The 19,254-nt window shown below is 37.1% G+C and overlaps 1 protein-coding gene across 7 annotated transcripts in view; it reads left to right on the plus strand.

The window, feature by feature from the left end:
• The window catches only part of LOC127071102 (homeotic protein distal-less), a 76,629-nt gene extending 58,678 nt beyond the window's left edge, over nucleotides 1–17,951 (plus strand). For 4 of the 7 annotated variants that reach the window (XM_051010014.1, XM_051010015.1, XM_051010018.1 and 1 more), the window contains exons 3-5: nucleotides 11,548–11,719; nucleotides 12,014–12,347; nucleotides 13,043–17,951. In XM_051010014.1, the coding sequence (XP_050865971.1) occupies nucleotides 11,548–11,719; nucleotides 12,014–12,347; nucleotides 13,043–13,061 (525 nt within the window). In that variant the 3' untranslated portion in view covers nucleotides 13,062–17,951. The remainder of the gene's footprint in view (nucleotides 1–11,547; nucleotides 11,720–12,013; nucleotides 12,348–13,042) is intronic. The other 3 variants (XM_051010017.1, XM_051010020.1, XM_051010019.1) reach the window with 1 other exon arrangement.
• Nucleotides 17,952–19,254: the final 1,303 nt, after the last annotated feature.

The following is a 19,254-nucleotide window of genomic DNA, read 5'->3' on the forward strand; positions in this document are numbered from 1 at the left end:
GCACAGATCTATAGACGGATATACGTACGAATCCACGCACGCACATACACAAAGACACACATACACACATATATACAGTGGTAAAAATAAAATCGCAGGTATACATGTCTCATCCTATTTGTCGGCATCTTAGAATCTCCCGAAGCTCTCGCACGTGTAGACGCTTACGGATTAAGATGTAAGTCTGTACAAGTCGATACCGATAAAGTCTAAGCGAGTCCGATGGAGCGTGTTCGAAGCCAGAGAAGAAGAGTTAGAAAGAAAGAGAAAGACAGACAGACAAACAGACAGAGAGAGAGAGAAAGAGAGAGAGAGAGATACCGTGGAAAACGTTGGTTCGCTACCCTCTCCTTCGTGGAAACGGTAAAGTCCATTTGGAGAAGCCGGCCGGCTTCGCGCTTCGTCGGACCGCGAGAGCGTTTCTGGACTTTTACGGAAATCGGGAACCTGGATGGATAGATGGATGGTAAACTCACGTTCTATAGACGGCTGCCAGGCCATGGACGTACCATGTAAAGATAGAAAGAGAGAGGAAGAGAAAAAGAGAAAGAGAAAGAGAGAAAGAAAGAAAGAAAGAAAGAAAGAAAGAAAGAGCCACGTATGCACATGCACCTGCTGCCATGCTACGAATGCTCGCTCGCGAACACGTTCAAAGTTGGCAGGAGGGGGTCAGGGGAGGTGTACGGACCTGGAGGATCGTGGAGGGGAAAAGGAGGCAGCCAGGAGGGATGGAGGGAGGGATCGAGGTAAGGAAAAAAAAAGTCGCTTTGAGATTGAGATATCGCGGGGCGAGAGTTGGCGAGTTAACTTTGGTCAACGGAACGTATCTCTCTTCGGTTCTTCCTCGCCATACTTCCACGAAGTCATGGTCCTCTGATTACCGGTTTCTCCCTTATCTTTTTTCGATATCCGTAACAAGTACTTCGGGCCGGCCCGAATGAAGTTCTTCTTAGGTGATTTTAATATATCGCTTTTAATCCCTTTCTCGAGTACCTCTTTGTACGCGGCGATAACATTTTCGCAAACTGGGTTGGTAGTTTTAGTGAAAGCGCTAGGGAGAAAATTAGATTAGCTTGAAATTCTTTTTTGTTTTCTTTTTTTCTTTCTTTGGTCATTTTTGTCGACCCTTGGCGAATTCTCGTCTCGTAATAAAAATAGGATTTGGTGTTAGGGATTGATGTCTTTTAGATCTTTTTTTTTCAATCAATCTCCCTTTTAAACGGATGGCTAATTACATTGATAAGGATTAAACGATTTGATAGATAGTAGTAAGAAAGAAATACTCGAGGGAAGATCCCAAAGTGTCTAAGCATCCTGTTTACTCGCTGCAACATAAGCAACGAGATTGTACCGTCAAAGAGATATTCACAGGCCACGGAGGACGGTGCGAAACGACGTTGCAAGGAGGTGGGTCTCTATGGAGGGGGAAAGGAGGTACACCGTGGAAGTCAGGATCGGTTCCTATGCATGCGATTGCATGCGGATGAATAGGGCCTTTGTGTCTTGCGAACGACAGGCGGTACGATATACAATAACGGTGCCTTAAGATTTCTCACGTAATGCAGGTCCACGTTCCATCCAATGACGCCTTCTTTTCGCAGCTTTGGTTCTTCATTTTTTAATCAAAAAAAAAAAAAGAAACAGGAAAATAAATTGGATTTTCGATCACCCCAAATTTTATGGATATATTTTTCTCATATATAATTTGAACAGGTTTTAAAACAGATGACGTTGTTTCAAGTTCGACGAAACTCTCGAACCGATAAAAAATTTTGACTCCTTTCAAATTTTTTTTTGTCGAACATCCTTTCAATCCACTTTGAAAAGACATCATTTTCTTTCGTTTTTATATCTGTCTAATGAAAGTATCGAACGGATGAATATTTCGATTCTTTGTAGATCGATTTATTAAGGATCTTTTTAATCCAGGTTTTTAAAAAGAAACGATTTCGTAGTTCGAAACTTATCTAATCGAAAGTCTTGAATAGGTAAGAATCGTGACCTCATTTCAGTTCGATTCTCAAGAATCGTTGTTAACATAATTGAAAGTGTTAGTTATCGTATCCAGGAAATTCTGTAACAGTAAGGAATAATCTCTCTCGAAACAGGAAGAACACGAAAGCGATGAGCATCGATTGGTATTCCAATAGACGGAAAAGGGTGTGAAAAGTAAGATAAAAGGAATAAGAGAAGAATGGGACGAATGATGTAACACACATCGCTTTATGACTTACATATGAATATGCGTAGAAATATAAAAAAAGGAGCGAGAACAAATGTTTAAGAGACAAAGGGAAACGATGTTGGTAAGGCTCGTGTACCGCTTCACGGAATGTATTCCGCTCGTCACGGTGTCAATCGTTGTGTCAACCGTTGTATACGTTACGTGAGCTCACTACAAAATTGTCTTTTCGATTTTAGCCAGTTTTCTCTCTTCCTCGTTTTTAGGATATCCTCGAAAAAGAGCGTTGGAGATATATACATAAATACATATATACGTACATACGTTCATATATAAATATACATACATATATCAAGATTTTCTATCGATAAAAAGTCACTTGCTTCGATTTAAGCATAATTAGTTTTTTTTTTTTCTTTTTTGTAAGAGATTGATATTTTTTTTTATTCTTGTAATTCAAAAATTTCAAATTTACATTCACCGTACAAGCACGCATACATGCGTACGTATGCGAGCGTGTATCTATGTAAGCTTATTAAATACAGATACCTCAGTAGAAAAGTTCCGCCAACGCGTTCGGAGCGAGCGATTGTTCTCTCCAAACTATGTTGCTGCGATCGTAATCGCGCATAATCGTAACAAAGCGCGACGGGTCCGATTAAAAGCTTTTCGTCGCGCTTCCGCGTGGAAGGACTTCTCCCGCCATTCTTCATTTTAATATCGTGCGCGCTTCGCTGCACGAACTTTGAAATGAGCGATGGGAGGGAAGAAAAAAGAAAACGAAGAAAAAAAAATAACAAAAAAAAAAGAAAAAGCTAAACGAGAGGAATAAAAAAAAATTATCACGTCGCTGACATCATTGTTAGATTGGAAACGTGAATATCTTGTAATAGTTTTTTAATCGATAAATTCTAATTTCTGAATGGGAATATATACTCGATTATAGAAAGGATTAATACAATAAGAGTATAATAAGAGCGATAAGGGTAAAAAAATTAATACCTAAAGATCGCACTTTTGAAATTATAAGTGTATTAAAGATATTAAAGTAGAACTTATATAAAAATTGTTGGTTGTAGCAATCTATTTATATTCTACCGCATTAAATTATAATCCACGATATATTGACATCGTAAAAATTACGATCGATTAATATCGACCTATAATAAATTCCAAATTTATTAATAGCGTATAGTAATAAAAAATCAAACGATCGTACAAAATATCCTGCTATAGTAAATATCAATATGGTACGATCTCAAAATATTTTATTAAAAGAGAAATTACGATATTACATATATATGTGCCACCCTCATATATTTATATATATATAATAAATTAATGTATATATGAAAGGAAGGTAAAGCATTTAGTGGGAAAAGGTAGGCAGTAATAAATAACAATGCGAAGAGGTCCGCTGCACCGCTGGGGAATTTTCGTTGTTGTCGAGGTGGCACTGCGCATCACCGATGCCAGGCAGGAAGTGGGAACCGCCGAAGCAGCGGCAGGCAACGAGGGGGCCGTGTTGTCGAGGGGGAGGCTTCGTGCTTCGTCGTTGCATTGTGGGAGTGAGCGAGTGAACAAAATGAGAAAAAAAATGAAAGAGAGAGAGAGAGAGAGAGAGAGAGAGAGAGAGAGAAGAAGCATTATAGCATTATGCGAACGAACGAACGAACGAACGAACGAACGACGAACGAACGAACGATTCGAACGGGGCCCTAGTGACGCATTTATGCGGCTATTATTATGCCCTCCTCCTCCTCCACCTCCTCCTCTACCTCTACCTCTACCTCTACTTCTACCTCCACCTCCACCTTCTCCATCTCCACCTCCACTTTTTCTTTCTCTCTCTCTCTCTTTCTCTTTCTCTTTCTCTCTTTCTCTGGTGGTACCTCAACCCTCCCCCAAATTATAGATAGCTACCCACTTATGTCGTTAAAAAATGTGACACGCGCGACCACCGAATTTTACACGCTTTTATCCACTCTAATCTATCGTTCGCCGTCGTAATGTTTCCATAGTATTTTCATTCGTTTTATCCGTGAAATTAATTTATGAATTATCGTCTACATTTTTTTTTTCTTTTTCTCTTTCCTTTTTTTATCGCGAAAGGGTTAACGATAAATGTACAATTGAATTCTATACTTTGTAACTTTTTTGATTACGTTTATACGTCCATGGAGATTATTATAATTAGATTATGTTACGTTTAACGTGATATTTGATTCATTTATAAGAGAAAAAAATTTGGATATAATAAAGCGACAGTTAAATTTCTATCGATAAATCTATATCATATTATGCATAATAATAAGAAGAAGATTTAAGCGTTTTATTTTGCGTGATGTTACGAAGGAATAGAATTCAATCTCGAAGTAAATAAAATTATAAAATTATTTTTCTTTTTATTTTTTCGACGATCCACTTGAAGTAGATTAAAAGAATACTTATACGAACTTTATAAATATTCGTAAGGTATTCGTAAGAATTTTATAAATATTTGAAATTTTTGTTTTTATTAAGTTTAGTATACGTTATTTATTTAAGAGGCAAATAAGGATTGGTATTATAGAGACATGAGTATTTGACGTTTTATTTCTCGAGTTAACATCTCTCGATTTAACATTCCCGATGAATAATTCTTGATTCTTACGTTAGACGAAGTGGAGTCTCCTAGACGCAGATAAATTCTAGTCGGTCGATAGACTCGGCATTCAAAGAACGAACAAACGAACGAACGAAGGAAGGAATGAACGAACGTGGCCTTCTTTCGTTTCCGAACGTTCGTTCCAGCCGTGCCATTCCACTCGACTTTCGATTTTGCATAACGTATTCCATAGCTATTGTACGATCTATAGATCATCGAACTGGAATGACGTTCCTCCTCGTCGTAAGAATTTTTTCCTATTTTTTTTTCTTTATTCTTTCTTTCTTTCTTTTTCTTTTTTTTTGCATTTATCCATCCGTCTCTAATCCACGACCTCGAATTTCACACTTACGATCGTTGTAAGTGTTTAAAGAAACTCAAAGAATCTCGAAGACAGAAGGAAGATTGATATTCTTGTATATTTCTATCTTAACAAAGAGAATGATGAATTATACCGTTAATCGATGATCGAGAAGATCTCTACGCGATTTTCACTCTGCTACTACAATAATTATGTCGGAGAACGTGCCATGCCAATTAGTAACATTTTTCTCGTGATCTTTTTTCAAATGATAATGCGATAAATATACGATTAATTATATCCAAGATATTGTTGATTGTGACAAAACGATCCTCGGGTGAGAAAGAAAAAAGAAGAAAAAAGAAGGTAAAAGATTTCCCATAAAATTACAGCCACGTATTCTTTCTAGATTCATTTTTATTCCTATCTTTTTATATTCTTTAGAGATATGAATTAATATGAATATGAATATAAGAGGGGGAAAAAAAAGAGAGAAGAAATGAATTTTTGTTTCATTGTTTCATGTTTGTTCGAAGAAAGAAAAAGAAAGAGAAATAAAATATAATCGCGAATGTGCGACGATCACGCGCGTAAAAATGTAAAATCGAAGGGAATCGTTCGCAGGACGATGGGAACTAATGGCGAATTAGTTTGTTAAGGCTTTCCACGGGACGTCTGCCCGCAGGTGGACAGTGTCGCACCGATACGCGTGATTATTTATTGTGCGGACAGATTGGATCATTCAAAAGTCGGGGTAGCCTCGGTAGCCTCGCTAGCTAGGGGATCGAACCACCCCCATCCACTATGGGAATAACTCGATCCAACGAACGATACACTCGGTGGTCGAATGTAACCTTCAATTTCGGCTGAAGCTTAGCACTCGTTCAAAATAAATCGATCACTGTAATAAACAATAATATGCATTCGTTCATTCAACACCATGATTTAATTCATTGTTCGTATCCGATCATTCCTTGTATGATATAGAATTGAGAAATTATAACAGAGAGTGTGGAGGTATTAAATTTTTCTTACGTTTCACGACGTTTTAAATTTCAACAAATTTCCTTTTGTTTTCTATCTTCTCTCTTTCTTTCTTTCTTTTTTGTAAAAACAAAATCGAATTGCTAAAGACGACGAACAAATTACTATCGTTAACTATGTATCGCAAACTTTTATCTAACTCATGCTATAACTCATTCGTTATCGCTGTCGTTAAGTTGGTTCTTAATTGTTAAGTCCTCTTTAAATTAGAAATATTTCTATAGATATAGGTAAGAGGTTTTCATTTCTTTTTAAATGAAATTATTTTTCATTTCGATCCGTTGAAAATTTTTTAAAGAGAGAAGGGAGAAGAGAAAAGGAGAAAAAAAAGAAAAAGAAGAAGAAATAAATAAAAAAAGAAAGAAAGAAAGAAAGATGTTGAAAAAAGAAGAGATACGTCGAGTAAGTGAAATCGAAAGTACTATAACTAGAATTCGTTGCTTTCATGCTTAGCGACGGCCGCCATAAAAGTTTTATCGCTCACGCCTGGTGGTAATTAGGTTGAAAGAGAAAGAGAGAGAGAAAGAGAAGCGCACGCTTAGCCAAAACTAAAGTTAAAACTAAGGTAACGTTTTATCAATGTATATATACACGTTATCGCGAGTCAAGGACCATACCTCTCTGAAGTTACTAATTATGCCACTTATACGCTCGCTCCGTAATAATTTACTAACGCATATCGTGCGTAATCGCGCGTCGACAATTCGTCAATAATCTCCGTTAGTTAAGTTAAATTTTCGATAACGAAGTTTCCTAAAATACGTCGATTATTCTTCGACAACTTTAATTTTGTATCAACCGAAGAGATTATTATACCTAGATCATCTCCTCATCAATATTTAGATGAGTATAATCACTCCTTCTTCCTTCGTCGAGTTTTCTTAATTTTTTTCTTTCGATCTAGAAAATTCACTCTCTCTCTCTTTCTCTCTCATCCTGCAGTCAACTCGTCCTTTTTTCTTTACTTTTCTTTCTTCTTCTTCTTCTTCTTTTTTTCCTCTTCTTTCTTTCTCTTTTTTCTTTTTTTTTTTTTTTTGATTAATCTCTCGCATCCTTAGGACACATACTCATTGAGTATGCATCAGAGATATCGACAGCAACCTAAGCAAAGTTATTTGCCTGCAGCTACGACGGAAGCCATCTTTCCTATCTCCTGTTTCTTTTCATTTTTCTTTTCCTTTGCTTTCCTCTTTTTTCTTCTCGTCTTCTTCTTCCTCTTCTTCTTCTTCTTCTTCTTCTTCTTCTTCACGACCACCGCCTGTCCAACTTGAATTTTTTCCTCTCTTCGTGTTTTGAGATGAAAAAAAATGAGAGAGAAAGAGAAAGAGAGAGACAGAGAGAGAGAGAGAGAGAGAGAGAGAGAGAGAGAGATGAGAGATATCAAATCTTGAACGAGTAAGAGAGAGATAGAAAAAACGACAGCTTGGCATCGTTCTTCCTTACTTCTTTCCTTACTCTTTCTTTCTACTTTACTTTTAGTAGCCGTCGGCGTTTAGGCAGCTCTTTCTCTTTCTCTCTTTCTCTCTCTTGTTGCTCACGTTTGCTCTCCTTTTTTATTTCCTTTCTTCTTTCTTCTTCTTCGTTTCTTCCTTCCTTCCTTCCTTCCTTCCTTTCTTTCTTTCTTTCTTTCTTTCTTTCTTTCTTTCTCTCTTTCTCTCCTTCTTTCTTTCTTCATCCCCTGTTTATGTATGTATTCCGTCACGCGCATTTGCATGCATTTCGGTAAAGCCGTTCAAAACTTTTTTGAACCCTTTAGATTCTTCGCCATTCGCATTTCCTTTCTTCAGGAATTCAAAACCCTTCTCAAAAACCCTTCTCCATATTCTAATAATCAACGTGCTTAAGTAGCGATTTATTCATTCTACAATACTTTATATATTATCGAAATTATTCGTAACTTCAAAACGATAAAAAGAAAGAAGATTTATACAGATAATAATCGTTTTATATTTATTGTCAATTAGATGCGACACTTTGCAAAATATCTTTTTTTTTACTTTTTTTCTATCTCTTTGACTTCAGTCCGATCCGATCGAAAAGTATGTAGTATGTATTTCGATTGGAATGAATGAAATAGAATGACTAATCGTGTTACGTATGTCTAAATAATACAGTAATAAAAAATGTTTAGTAATTTTGCTTTATTTATGTTTCCTTTTTTTTTTTGAGAGGAGGTTACTTAGGTCGAATTCTTTTTATTCTTTTGTAAGAGGAATTAAATTTTCTTTCGTTTCTATACGATTCGATATAAAAGTATGGTATGCATTTAGATTAGAAATGAAGGAAAAGAGAAAGAGGAAGAAATACATCGAATCACTTTGGCGTTACGTGTAAATCGAGATATCGCATACGCAACGAGCCTTCCGTATTTTATTATCGTTTGAGAACGATCGTGGCAGGCGTCAAAATATAATGCTGGATTTACGAGACAGATACGCTACTGGTGTTGCCTTAACGCGTAATAAAAAAGAGCTTCGCACAGTAAAGTATCGTAACGAAGTGTATAGGGGTGTATTAACGAGAGCTATTAAATTGTGCGTTCGCTTACTCCTAAAGAGTATATTTTTGCATTAATTAGAGGAAGAAAAACAAAAGAAAAAAATAAAGGAAGAAGAAAAGGAGAAAAAAAAGTAAGATAGAAACAAACAGGCTGTTTCAAATCCTAGATTTTTTTTCCAATTTCTAAAAAAAAAATAATAATAATCCATTAAATGCTGGGTTAGATCGTTTCTTTTTCTTTTTTCTTTCGTCAGCAAATATATTTACGAGAATTTCATAATTAAATATACGTACTCGAAGTATTCGAATTATTAATTCATTTAGATATTTATTATTGATTGACGATTAATATTTATAATCGGATTATTTGTTCTATTGCAATTCTTCTTAAAAATTATGCAGTTGTTAATATCCTTCATAAGACAAAAAAAGAAATATATATATATATAGTCTAAAGAAAATGAGAGATTTTAGAGGAGAGGAAGAAAAAAAAGATGGTGAAGTAAAAATAAAAGAGTTTAGCAGAAAGGACGAAGGGCCTTTTTTATTGTAGTTTGAAGTTTTGCGTTGTATCTTGGTACAACACACTGGTTGGTTGTAAATATCAATAAACAAAGCTGCTAAAACGACAGCTTCTTTTGCTATCCTTTTCCAACACACTTTCGTGTCTTACTTCGATGGACTTTCTCTCTTTCTCTCTCTTTCTCTCTCTATCTTTCTCTTTTTCGTCTCGACACGCGTAACGAAATAAAGCACGTCGAGGAAAGGGTTCTAGCAGCTCGGAACCTTTGTCGGTGCAAAGCACAGTCAACTTTTTCAACGAGCAATTAGAAAGAGATTTATTTGCCAGGCATGCCGGCACTCCCGATAAAAGGTAGAGATTTGTTGTATTCTCTCTTTTAACCCGTGTCTTTCTTGTTCCTATAGTTTTCGGGATACTTTTAGAAAGATACCTACGTCCAACGAGAGTTCCATACGAGATTTAAAATATCTACGAAGAAAATAAAATATGAAAGATTCAAGATCAATATGAATTAGACCAGGACGTACGATTAAATTATTTCAAACGATATAAATCCAATTTGTAAAGAAAATTTTACTTTTCTTTTTTTTCCAAAAAGATCTCTCCCATTATTAACACTCAATTGACTAATTTAATATCTAATATATCATAATCGGAAAGATTTTTTTATGTTTAAAAATCTCTCTTTTTTCCTTTTTCTTTTTTTTTCCATTTTATTCGCGTAAATTCATTCTCTCTACATCCCTTTCTCTCTCTCTCTCTCTTTTTCTCTTTCTCTCTTTCTTTTATATATACAGAAATCGTATTTACCAGTACGTGTTCGCGTTCCTAGGGCACGTACACAGTAACACATTTGTGTGTAAATGTACGTGATGCACGTAGTATAGGCGAGGTTTTGCCTCGGTGGTTCGCCATATAAAACGTGAAACAATGCCGCACGAGCGGTGCGTTTCTTCTGCGCTCAAGGCGAGCCCGCACTGCGGTTTTAATGAACTCGTTTTGACGTGACGACGCCTCGCGCTCCTTCTTCGAGAATTTCTGCCCTCTCCGAGCACCCTTTCCTTCCTTCCTTCCTTCCTTCCATCCTTTCTCCTACTATAACCCTTTTTCACTCCCCTTTCTCCTCAACAACGTTGCATCTCTCCTCAACGTCATTGTCGTTGTAGTTGGTTGTAGTCGTCGCGCCTACGGCCGCACCCGACTTTGTTAATTAAAGTAACCTGTGCTATTCTTTTTGATTGAACCCCTCCCGGCTGATTAAGCCTTTTTCGTTTCGACGATTCGCTTTCGGCTATTATATTTCGGATTATTTCGATATTTATATAATTCATTTTCTATAATAATCTGAAGGAAAGAAAAATCATGTCTCTTCTCGTTTTCTAACAGAGACAAGAAAATCGATTTATCTCCTGAAAAAGCGATATTTTATCTTTGTAATTTGTTATTACAAATTTCAGAAAGATACTTACCATTTTTTTTTTTTTAATTCATTCGTTTAAATAACAATCTTCAAGATTGATCGTTACCTAATGGATATCAAAATATTTACCGATTATACTTGAAAGAAGAATTAATAAAATGTAAAGATTATTTAGGTGTAAAGAACACGTGCTACGGGGACACCTGTTGCAATAACTATCAATAAAATTCAATATAAAAATAAGTCTGGATCTAAAGGGAATGCAATAAGGAAATTTCCACGATTTATCGTAACTCACATAATCGGTAATTGGTTGAAAAGACGAATGTACTAGGAATGGCTTAGAAGTTTGCTCCGTTCGCGTTGACGGATTCGAAATTCAAAGTAAAATCATAAGAATGTACTTTAAGATTGATCCGGCTTATCCTATAAAATAACAATATTCCTCTTCTCGCGTTCCTCGAAGTGAGGACACTCATACATACGTGCATACGTACATACATACGTATATACATTCGTACATATATACATACGTAAATACGTACTTACGTACTTATGTACGTAGATACGTAGCTCGGCTCGGTACGATGCGAAGCTTACGTAAGAGCACGAAGAACGTCACGTGCATACGGCGCATGTGTGCAGTTCGAGGAGACAAAAAATACCGCATGTGCAATCCCAGTCGTCGGGCACATGCGCATTGGTATCCGTTCCAGGACTACGTTCTATGTGTAGGCAGAAAGAGAGGCAAAAGGAACGACACGAATGATTACGAAACGAACGTTCTTCTTGTCCTTTCTTTTCTTCTTCTTCGTCTTCGTCTTCTTCGTATAATAATTGAATCACCCAAATATCGTCATTCGCTTCCTATAAATTATCGAAATGACTTTACCGAACTTGTAATAAAATGACAATAATTTTGTTGTTTCAGGTCAAAATATGGTTCCAAAACAGGAGAAGTAAATATAAGAAGATGATGAAAGCAGCGCAACAAGGTGGGGGCGGTGGTGGTGGACAACACGGTAGTTTGCTTGCCGGTGGTACTGCCCTACCTGGTGGACCTTCTCCTCAACCTGGTCAACCAGGGAGTCTAATGCAAGGAGGTAATAACTATCATCGATCATCGCGTAAAGAAATTATTAACGCTCGAACTATAAATTCAATCTTTTTTATCGTTACGTCTATGTTGCTTTTATTTATTTACTTTTATCTCTTATTACGATAGTTCCAGCGTTGATTACTATTTTCAATCGATCGAGACGATGTCACGTACGAATGATTAAATAGAAATTAATCTTTGTTTAGACGATGAATTATACGATCTCGAATCTAATCTATAATATTATGCGAATAGGAAGATAATGAGAATTAGAATAGATCTTAACGAGTTAACGAAGACTGGTCGGTTATGTTAACAGGAGGTGGAAGTTCTGTCTCGGGTAGTCCGACGACAGGATACCTTGGAGGTATGGGAGGTGGTGGTGGAGGTCACACCCCCGGAAGTTCGAGTCCCGGAAGCGAGATGTCGCCTCAGCATAACGAGAGCCCTCCCGCGCCCGCCTGGCCGGGCGAGATGAAGCACCATCCGCATCCCCATGCCCCACCACATACTCACCATCATCCACACACGCCTGGACATCATCCACCTCCACCACCCCCACCTCCGCATCACGCGGGTTACATGCCGCAATATTCTTGGTATCAGGCTGATCCTAATCCTGGACTACTAACGTGAGTTTTACTTTCATCATTTTATTTTTTTCATTTCTCTTTCTCTCTCTCTCTCTCTCTCTCTCTCCCTCTGTCTATTTCTGTCTCTGTCTCTGTCTCTGTCTCTATCTTTGTCTTTCTCTTATTATATTCCATTAACTTCCAACTTGACTAATCAATGCGTTATACGAATCCCAGCATTCTACGAGAACCCTTCGCACTTTGAGAGGTGGAAAGAGTGGAGAGTTTCGTAGACATCTATGTCTACAAAATCTAGGACGACCGAAATGTTATTATATTTACTTTTCATTAAAATTCTACAGATTACAGAATTGGTAATCTAGTAATAATCTTCTCGTTTTATGGATTATGTATATATATGTGTGTGTGTGTGTGTATGTGTATGCATATATATATATATATATATATATATATATATAATTTTTAAGTACATCATGAGAAAGAAAAAGAAAAAAAACAAAATCGAAAAAAGAATCAAAAAAAAGAGCAAACAAATACTGAGAATAACTTTTCTTTATTTTCTTTCGATGAATGTTGTTACGAGTTAATGAAAAGTCAAAAGATAATTACCAAAGGGCTACGAGGCTGAGAATTATTTTTTTGTCAGCGTTGATAGAGCTCCTTATTAACGAATCAACGTTGAGAGAAGGTACGGGGTACGGTGATTAACTACTTTTCTCTGTGATATGTTACAGGGTGTGGCCGGCGGTTTAACGAAGACGTCCCCCGAATCGAGTCGAGGAGGAGGAAGTTGTCCGCCATGGTATAGAGGACGTACCAGATACTTCGTGGCGCCTATCACGAAGGGAAATCGCGTTAAACGTTAAATATCCTTTTTGAGTCGTTTTTCAAAGGAGAAAGAGAGCGAGAGAGAGAGGGAGGGCGAGAAAGAGAGAGTAGAGAGATAATAGTGTGACGTGTGTATGCGTGCGCGCGTTGTGTGTACCCCTTCTTCCCACATCGAAGATAACAGGAAAGAAATCTATACGTAGATGAACGTTTCGTAATCGTTTTTCTCGTTTAGAAAGAAGAAGAGATGTGAAAGGAAAAAAAAAAAGAGAAAGAAGAAAATTATGTGGGAAAAGAAAGACCACACTATAAGGATTTAATTATTGTTGGGGTTTAGAGAAAATAATAATTGACTTGGGACAGTTGTGAAATCGACATTGTTGTGAATCGATTGATTCGCGGATTGTGTAAAAAAAAATAAAATAAAATAAAATAAAATAAAAAAAAGAAGAAGTAAGGTGGCTCATGTAGATTTAGTTGAGAAAATTTTCTGACGTTTAATGGTATCGTAACGGGGTAGAGGGGGGGAGAGGGCCGAACAAATAAATTTACAAAAGGATAAAAGAAATCACAGAGCGAGAGCGAGAGAGAGCGAGAGAGAGAGAGAGAGAGAGAGAGAGAGAGGGAAAAGGAGAAAAAAGTGTTATGAACAGTATAGTCGTCACGCGTGATTTTTTCCTGTGAATTTACGTAGTGCGTTATCGAGTGAGAATAGCAACAAAATGAAAAAAAGAAAAGAGAAAAAACAAAGAAAAAGAGAATAAAAGAACGACATGTGACTATTATATCAGTTCCTTTTCGACGCATCATCCGACCTTGGCAAAAAATTACTCAAGGACATTGCGATCGATCGATCGATCGATCGATCGGTCCATCGATCGATCAATCAATCAATCGATCGAACGAACGAACGAACGAACGAACGATCGTTTTATATGGTGTGTGCAGAGTTACGTACGACAGTGAAGATAAAACAGCAAGAAGATTTCTTTGGCGATCCAACGCGATGTTCCTCGGTCCTTTTAAATTGCGCGTCGAAGAGTGAGAACAATGAAAAGAAAAAATAGATAAAAAAAAAAAGAAATTAAAGAGGTAAAAAAAAAAATAGAAACGAAAGAAGGAAGAAAAGAAAAAATTCCTTATGCAAATGCATCATCATGACGCGTATATCACACTCGATCTCTCTTTCTTATATAGGAAAATGAAATATAACATATGTAAATAATAATCGGCGATCATCGGTGTCGAGAGAGTGAATGTCGCAGAGACGCGACGAAGGGTTTCGCGAGTTCGCACTTTCGAGACCCCGAACTTAATTAAGCGTCTAATTCCAGTAACCGCCCGCCCCCACTTCACCCCTACCCACCCGCTCGCTCGCCCGCTCGCCCGCTCGCCCCCGACCGACCGCTGGTAATTATTATAATAATACCATTAGGCGTCGGCAAATGCGTATTACTATCACCGAAAGGGAACTACGAGAGCGAGCTGCCACTACGCTCTCGGCGATTATAATAATTATCCTTCGGTCGGACGGAAGAGCTGGAGCTCCTTTTTTGTTGAAGACCAAGATGGAGAGTTCTCTCCTTCTCCTTTTCTCTCTCTCTCTCTTTCTCTTTCTCTCTCTCTCTCTCTTTCTCTATCGTTCTATCTATCCTTCATTTTCTCTTTTCTCTAGCAATTCATCTCGATCAGAAATAATCTCGATCGTCTTGCAAAAATTTTTCTTCGATCGGATAGAAAAAAAATGATTTTCTATCTCGTTACTTTTCTTAGTGTATTATTTTCTTTCTCTTTTATCTCTTCGTCATCATCTCCGTCATCTTTTTATTCTTCTCTTTCTTCTGTTTCTCTCTCCCTTTTGTAAATGCCAATCGTACGACGGTAGATCCCCTGTGACAGTTGCCCAACTACTGCTCGACCTACTTTGCTCAGTCTCTCTGAGAAAGAAAAAGAGAAAGAGGGAGACGAAGAGAGAGAGAGAGAGAGAGAGAGAGAGAGAGAGAGAGAGAGAAAGAGATAAAGAAAGATAGAGAGAGAGAAAGAGAGAGAAACAAACGAAGAAAGAAAAAAGAGAGAAAACATTGCATAAACTCGTTGAGCGGTCGTTCCTCAAGGCGCTTGAAAATAATGAAATCCTAATGACATTTTCGTGAGTCCAACGATCTCGGCAATCACGGTGGCTCGGTGTAATCACCGTGGTCCCTCCTTTTCGGATGAAGCAACTCTCTTCTTCGAGTTGAAGGAGGGAGAGGAGAAGGAGAAGGAGAAGGAGAAAGAGAAGGAGAAGGAGTGAGAGACGAGGGGGTAGGGTGGGGTAGGGTGCTGAGAGTTCGGTGGGGGAGAGAAAGATCTCCTCCGAAAAGGAGAGAAGCAAAAGGTGCCCTCGACGTCTTCGTCGTTGAACTCGTTGAGTGGTTTGGATCAGTGGGACGAAAGGGGAATGAAAAAATCATTATCTCTCTCTCTCTCTCTCTCTCTCTCTTTTTCTCTGACACTCACTTATTCTTTCTCTAACTCTTTCAGTTCTCCAACCTCTCCTAACATTCAATATCTCCAACTAAAAAACGTTATATCGAAGCTACACTTTTAACTCGGGTTTATCAAAATCTATAAAAAGTACTTTTTCATTCGTCAATTATAATCGCGAACGATTTAAAGCAGAAAAAGAAAAAGAAGAAGGAGATGAAAAAGAAAAAAGAAAGAAGAGAGGAGAGGAATAGAAACAAGAACTTTTCAATAATTCGATTTAACGCAATTGATTATGTTCGATCTTTCTCGTGTCCTCCATTTTGGGTCACCCTTTTAGCCATCTTGCATCTTGAGTGAGCGAGTAAGAGAGTAAAACGGAGAGGAAGAGAGAGAGGGAGGGAGAGAGAAAGAGACAGAGAATGTGCTCATAATACCTGCTTCTCTGACAATGAGAGAGGCGACACGAAACCGCAAAAAAGGCGGTTGCGGCTTGCGAGCACGGGAAACTGGGAGGTCCGGCGTGCCCCACCGCTTTGACCCAAATACAGTGGTCTGGGTTGCTACAATGATGATCGTCTCATGAGAAAAAGCAAGCAGCACTCTTTCTAAATAAAGAGGATCTCCTCTTTCTCTCTCTCTCTCTCTCTCTCTGTCTCTTTCTCCTTTTCTTTCTGTCTTTTTCTTTAACTCTTTTTCTCTCTCTTTCTTTCTCCGTCTTTCCATTTACTCAATTTTTCTTCAAACGCACTTCTATATCGAATACACCGAATCGTCGTACGTCGTAATAAATTCTTTTGACAATGTCGTAGTTTTCGAATGACGTTAGATCGTCAAATTCGTTGGATAATATTTCGTTCGTACTTATTTATTATCGAATGAATTTGAATCGATTAATAAAAGAGAATTTTCAAATACCAAAAGCAGGATTTTGAATGGCGGACAGAGAAGACAAGTACAAATCCGAAAAAAAATGTTGAGATAAAATATCCGATCGTTTTGCTCTTTCTCTCTCTCTCTCTCTCTCTCTCGTTCTCTCTCTTCTCTTTTCGCTCTCTCTCTCTCTCTTTCTCTCTTTCTCTCTTATATAGAAAAAAAAAGAAAAAAGATAACAACACCACCAATATTAAGTACCGTTAGATCCTAACCGCAAAAGGAGCCGTAAAAAGAAAAAGCAACAACAAATTATTCGATTCTCGAACAAAATAGATGCATACACACACGTACACGCATACATACATACATACGTACACGTACACATATATTTCTTAGGTTTTCGATTTGGTGTGCAATAAAAAGGATTAATTCCTTAATTCCTTATATAATTTTCACTACGTTCTGTGTTTGTGAGAACGAAAGAAAAAAGAAAAAGAAAAAAAAGAAAAAGAAAAAATGCAAAAAAAAAAGAAAAAGCAGAGGAGAGAAGAAAAAGAAAAAAGAAAAAAAAAGAAGAAAAATCTTTCCTACCTCCTTTCTCAAATCTCAAGAAGATTATTTCCGTAATCACTAGGCGAATAGAAGATACTCCGTCGGCCGTGTCTCTCCTTGGCGTAAAGGAAAATTATTTCTTTTCCCATTGTCCGCGGATGTGAACGCGTAACACGCCAGTTAAACCGAGTGTTGTCACGCCTTCCTCGCGGAATATTCTAACGGTGTTTCCGAAGTATGCATGTAATAGAAAAAGAGACGGAGAAGAAATAGAAGAAGTAGAAGGAGGAGAAAAAGAAGAAAAAGAAGAAGAAGAAAAGGAAGAAAAGAAAAAAAGAAGTACGAAGTTAATATGGGAGAGTGGAGACAGATAGAGAGGGAGAGAGAGAGAGAGAGAGAAATAGACGTACAGATAGACAGACAGATAAAGAGAGAGAGAAATAGAGAGAGAGAGAGAGAGATAGATAGATAGATAGATAGATAGATAGAGAGAGAGAAAGAGAGAGAGAGAGAGAGAGAAGAAGAAGAAGAAAAGGTGGAAAAGCGCAAACACCGTAAAAAGAGTCCGTAGAATTTACTAGCGTTACTAGTCTCGGTGCAAAGCCATGAAGATCGATCGGAACACGTTGAGGGTGGCAGCGAGGAGGAGGGGGTGGTTATATGGAGGAGGGATAGGCTGCTTACCCTCCTTGAGAAAGATCGATCCTCGAACGCGCCTGTAAATATTGCACCGAGGCCCCCTAGCACGTAAGCTCTAAGTGAAATCTGTGTAAAATACGATATTGTGATAAGAGTGTGAGAGATAGAGAGAGATAGAGAGAGAGAGAATGTGAATGAAAGAAAGAGAGAAGAGAGAAAGGGAAAGAAAAATCGGAATTCGTTTTATATATATATATATATATATATATATATATATATATATGTGTGTGTGTGTGTGTGTGTGTATGTATGTATGTATGTATGTATGTATGTATTGAGAGAGAAAAAGAGAGAGAGAATCGTATATATATATATGTATATATATGTATATATATATATATATATATATATATATATATATATATATATATATATACGTATATACGTATATATAATCTATATATATATATATAAATATATATATATAGATTATGAACACGGCAGATCCCAATTTATCAATTTTACCGACTACCCTTGTACGAATATACATACTACGAAAATTAAAATAGCTTAATTATGATTACTATTGTATAAAATATGAATAATAACTAATTAATTCAAATTTAAAGAACTCGGTGATTTTTCTAATATTTCTATCGAGAACCTTTATTACTATTTTAAAGGACACCAACAGGTAGGTGTGGAATTTGTAGTATTATGCTTATGAATTATTTTGGAAAAACCATTTAACGAGATCGTCTGTGACGATTTATAATAATTTTTAATTTTTGATCGGATAGGTGTTTTTATTTAGGAAAAGAGAAAAAAGAAAGTTTAAAGCGAAGGATGATCGTAATGAAGTATGTCGAATCGTCTTGAGAGAAGAACTCGCTCGCGTCGTCCTGATGGCAGCCTCAAGACGTACCTTTTTCTTTTTTTTTCTTTTTTCTCTCTTTTCTTCCTTTTTTCTATTTCTTTTCCTTTTTTCTTTCTTCTTTTTCTTTCTTTGTTCACCGTCAGTAGCGGATACCACCTGCCGTTCTAGTGCCACCGTACGCATGCTCCACTTTTATGGATAACTGTACTTCTATCTCGCTCAAAGCTATCCCACGGATAGTCCAAGCTTCTTCTACCCGGTGTCGAGGAAGTGACGTTTCTTTAACAAGACAGACAAATAGAGAAATAGAGTGAGAGAGAAAGAGAGAAAAAGGAGAAATTTACACTCGCTATACTCTAATTAATGTTTTAAAAAAAATATCAAGATAAAAACAAGAAACCTATTTCCATAGGATACGGGTAAGGATATAATATTTTAATCATTCGATATGGACGACTTCACCTGCCTGAAACCAAAAAAAAAAGAAAAAAGAAAAAGATAATTTATATATACTCGATGTTCTCCAATAAAAATTTTGTTCAAGGATTAAACGTTCTCGCCAAAACGTAAAGTTATATACACGTTAGAAATAATGTAATTCGAATGGGAGAAAAAAAGTAGAAACTTTTCCGACGGTGTAGTGGTATAAAGTCTTACAAGACGTCGAGTGGTCCTAAGGGAAATAGGTGAAAAGAAAGAAAGAAAGAG

Source organism: Vespula vulgaris, chromosome 20, assembly GCF_905475345.1.
Source record: "Vespula vulgaris chromosome 20, iyVesVulg1.1, whole genome shotgun sequence".
Lineage (NCBI taxonomy): Eukaryota > Metazoa > Arthropoda > Insecta > Hymenoptera > Vespidae > Vespula > Vespula vulgaris.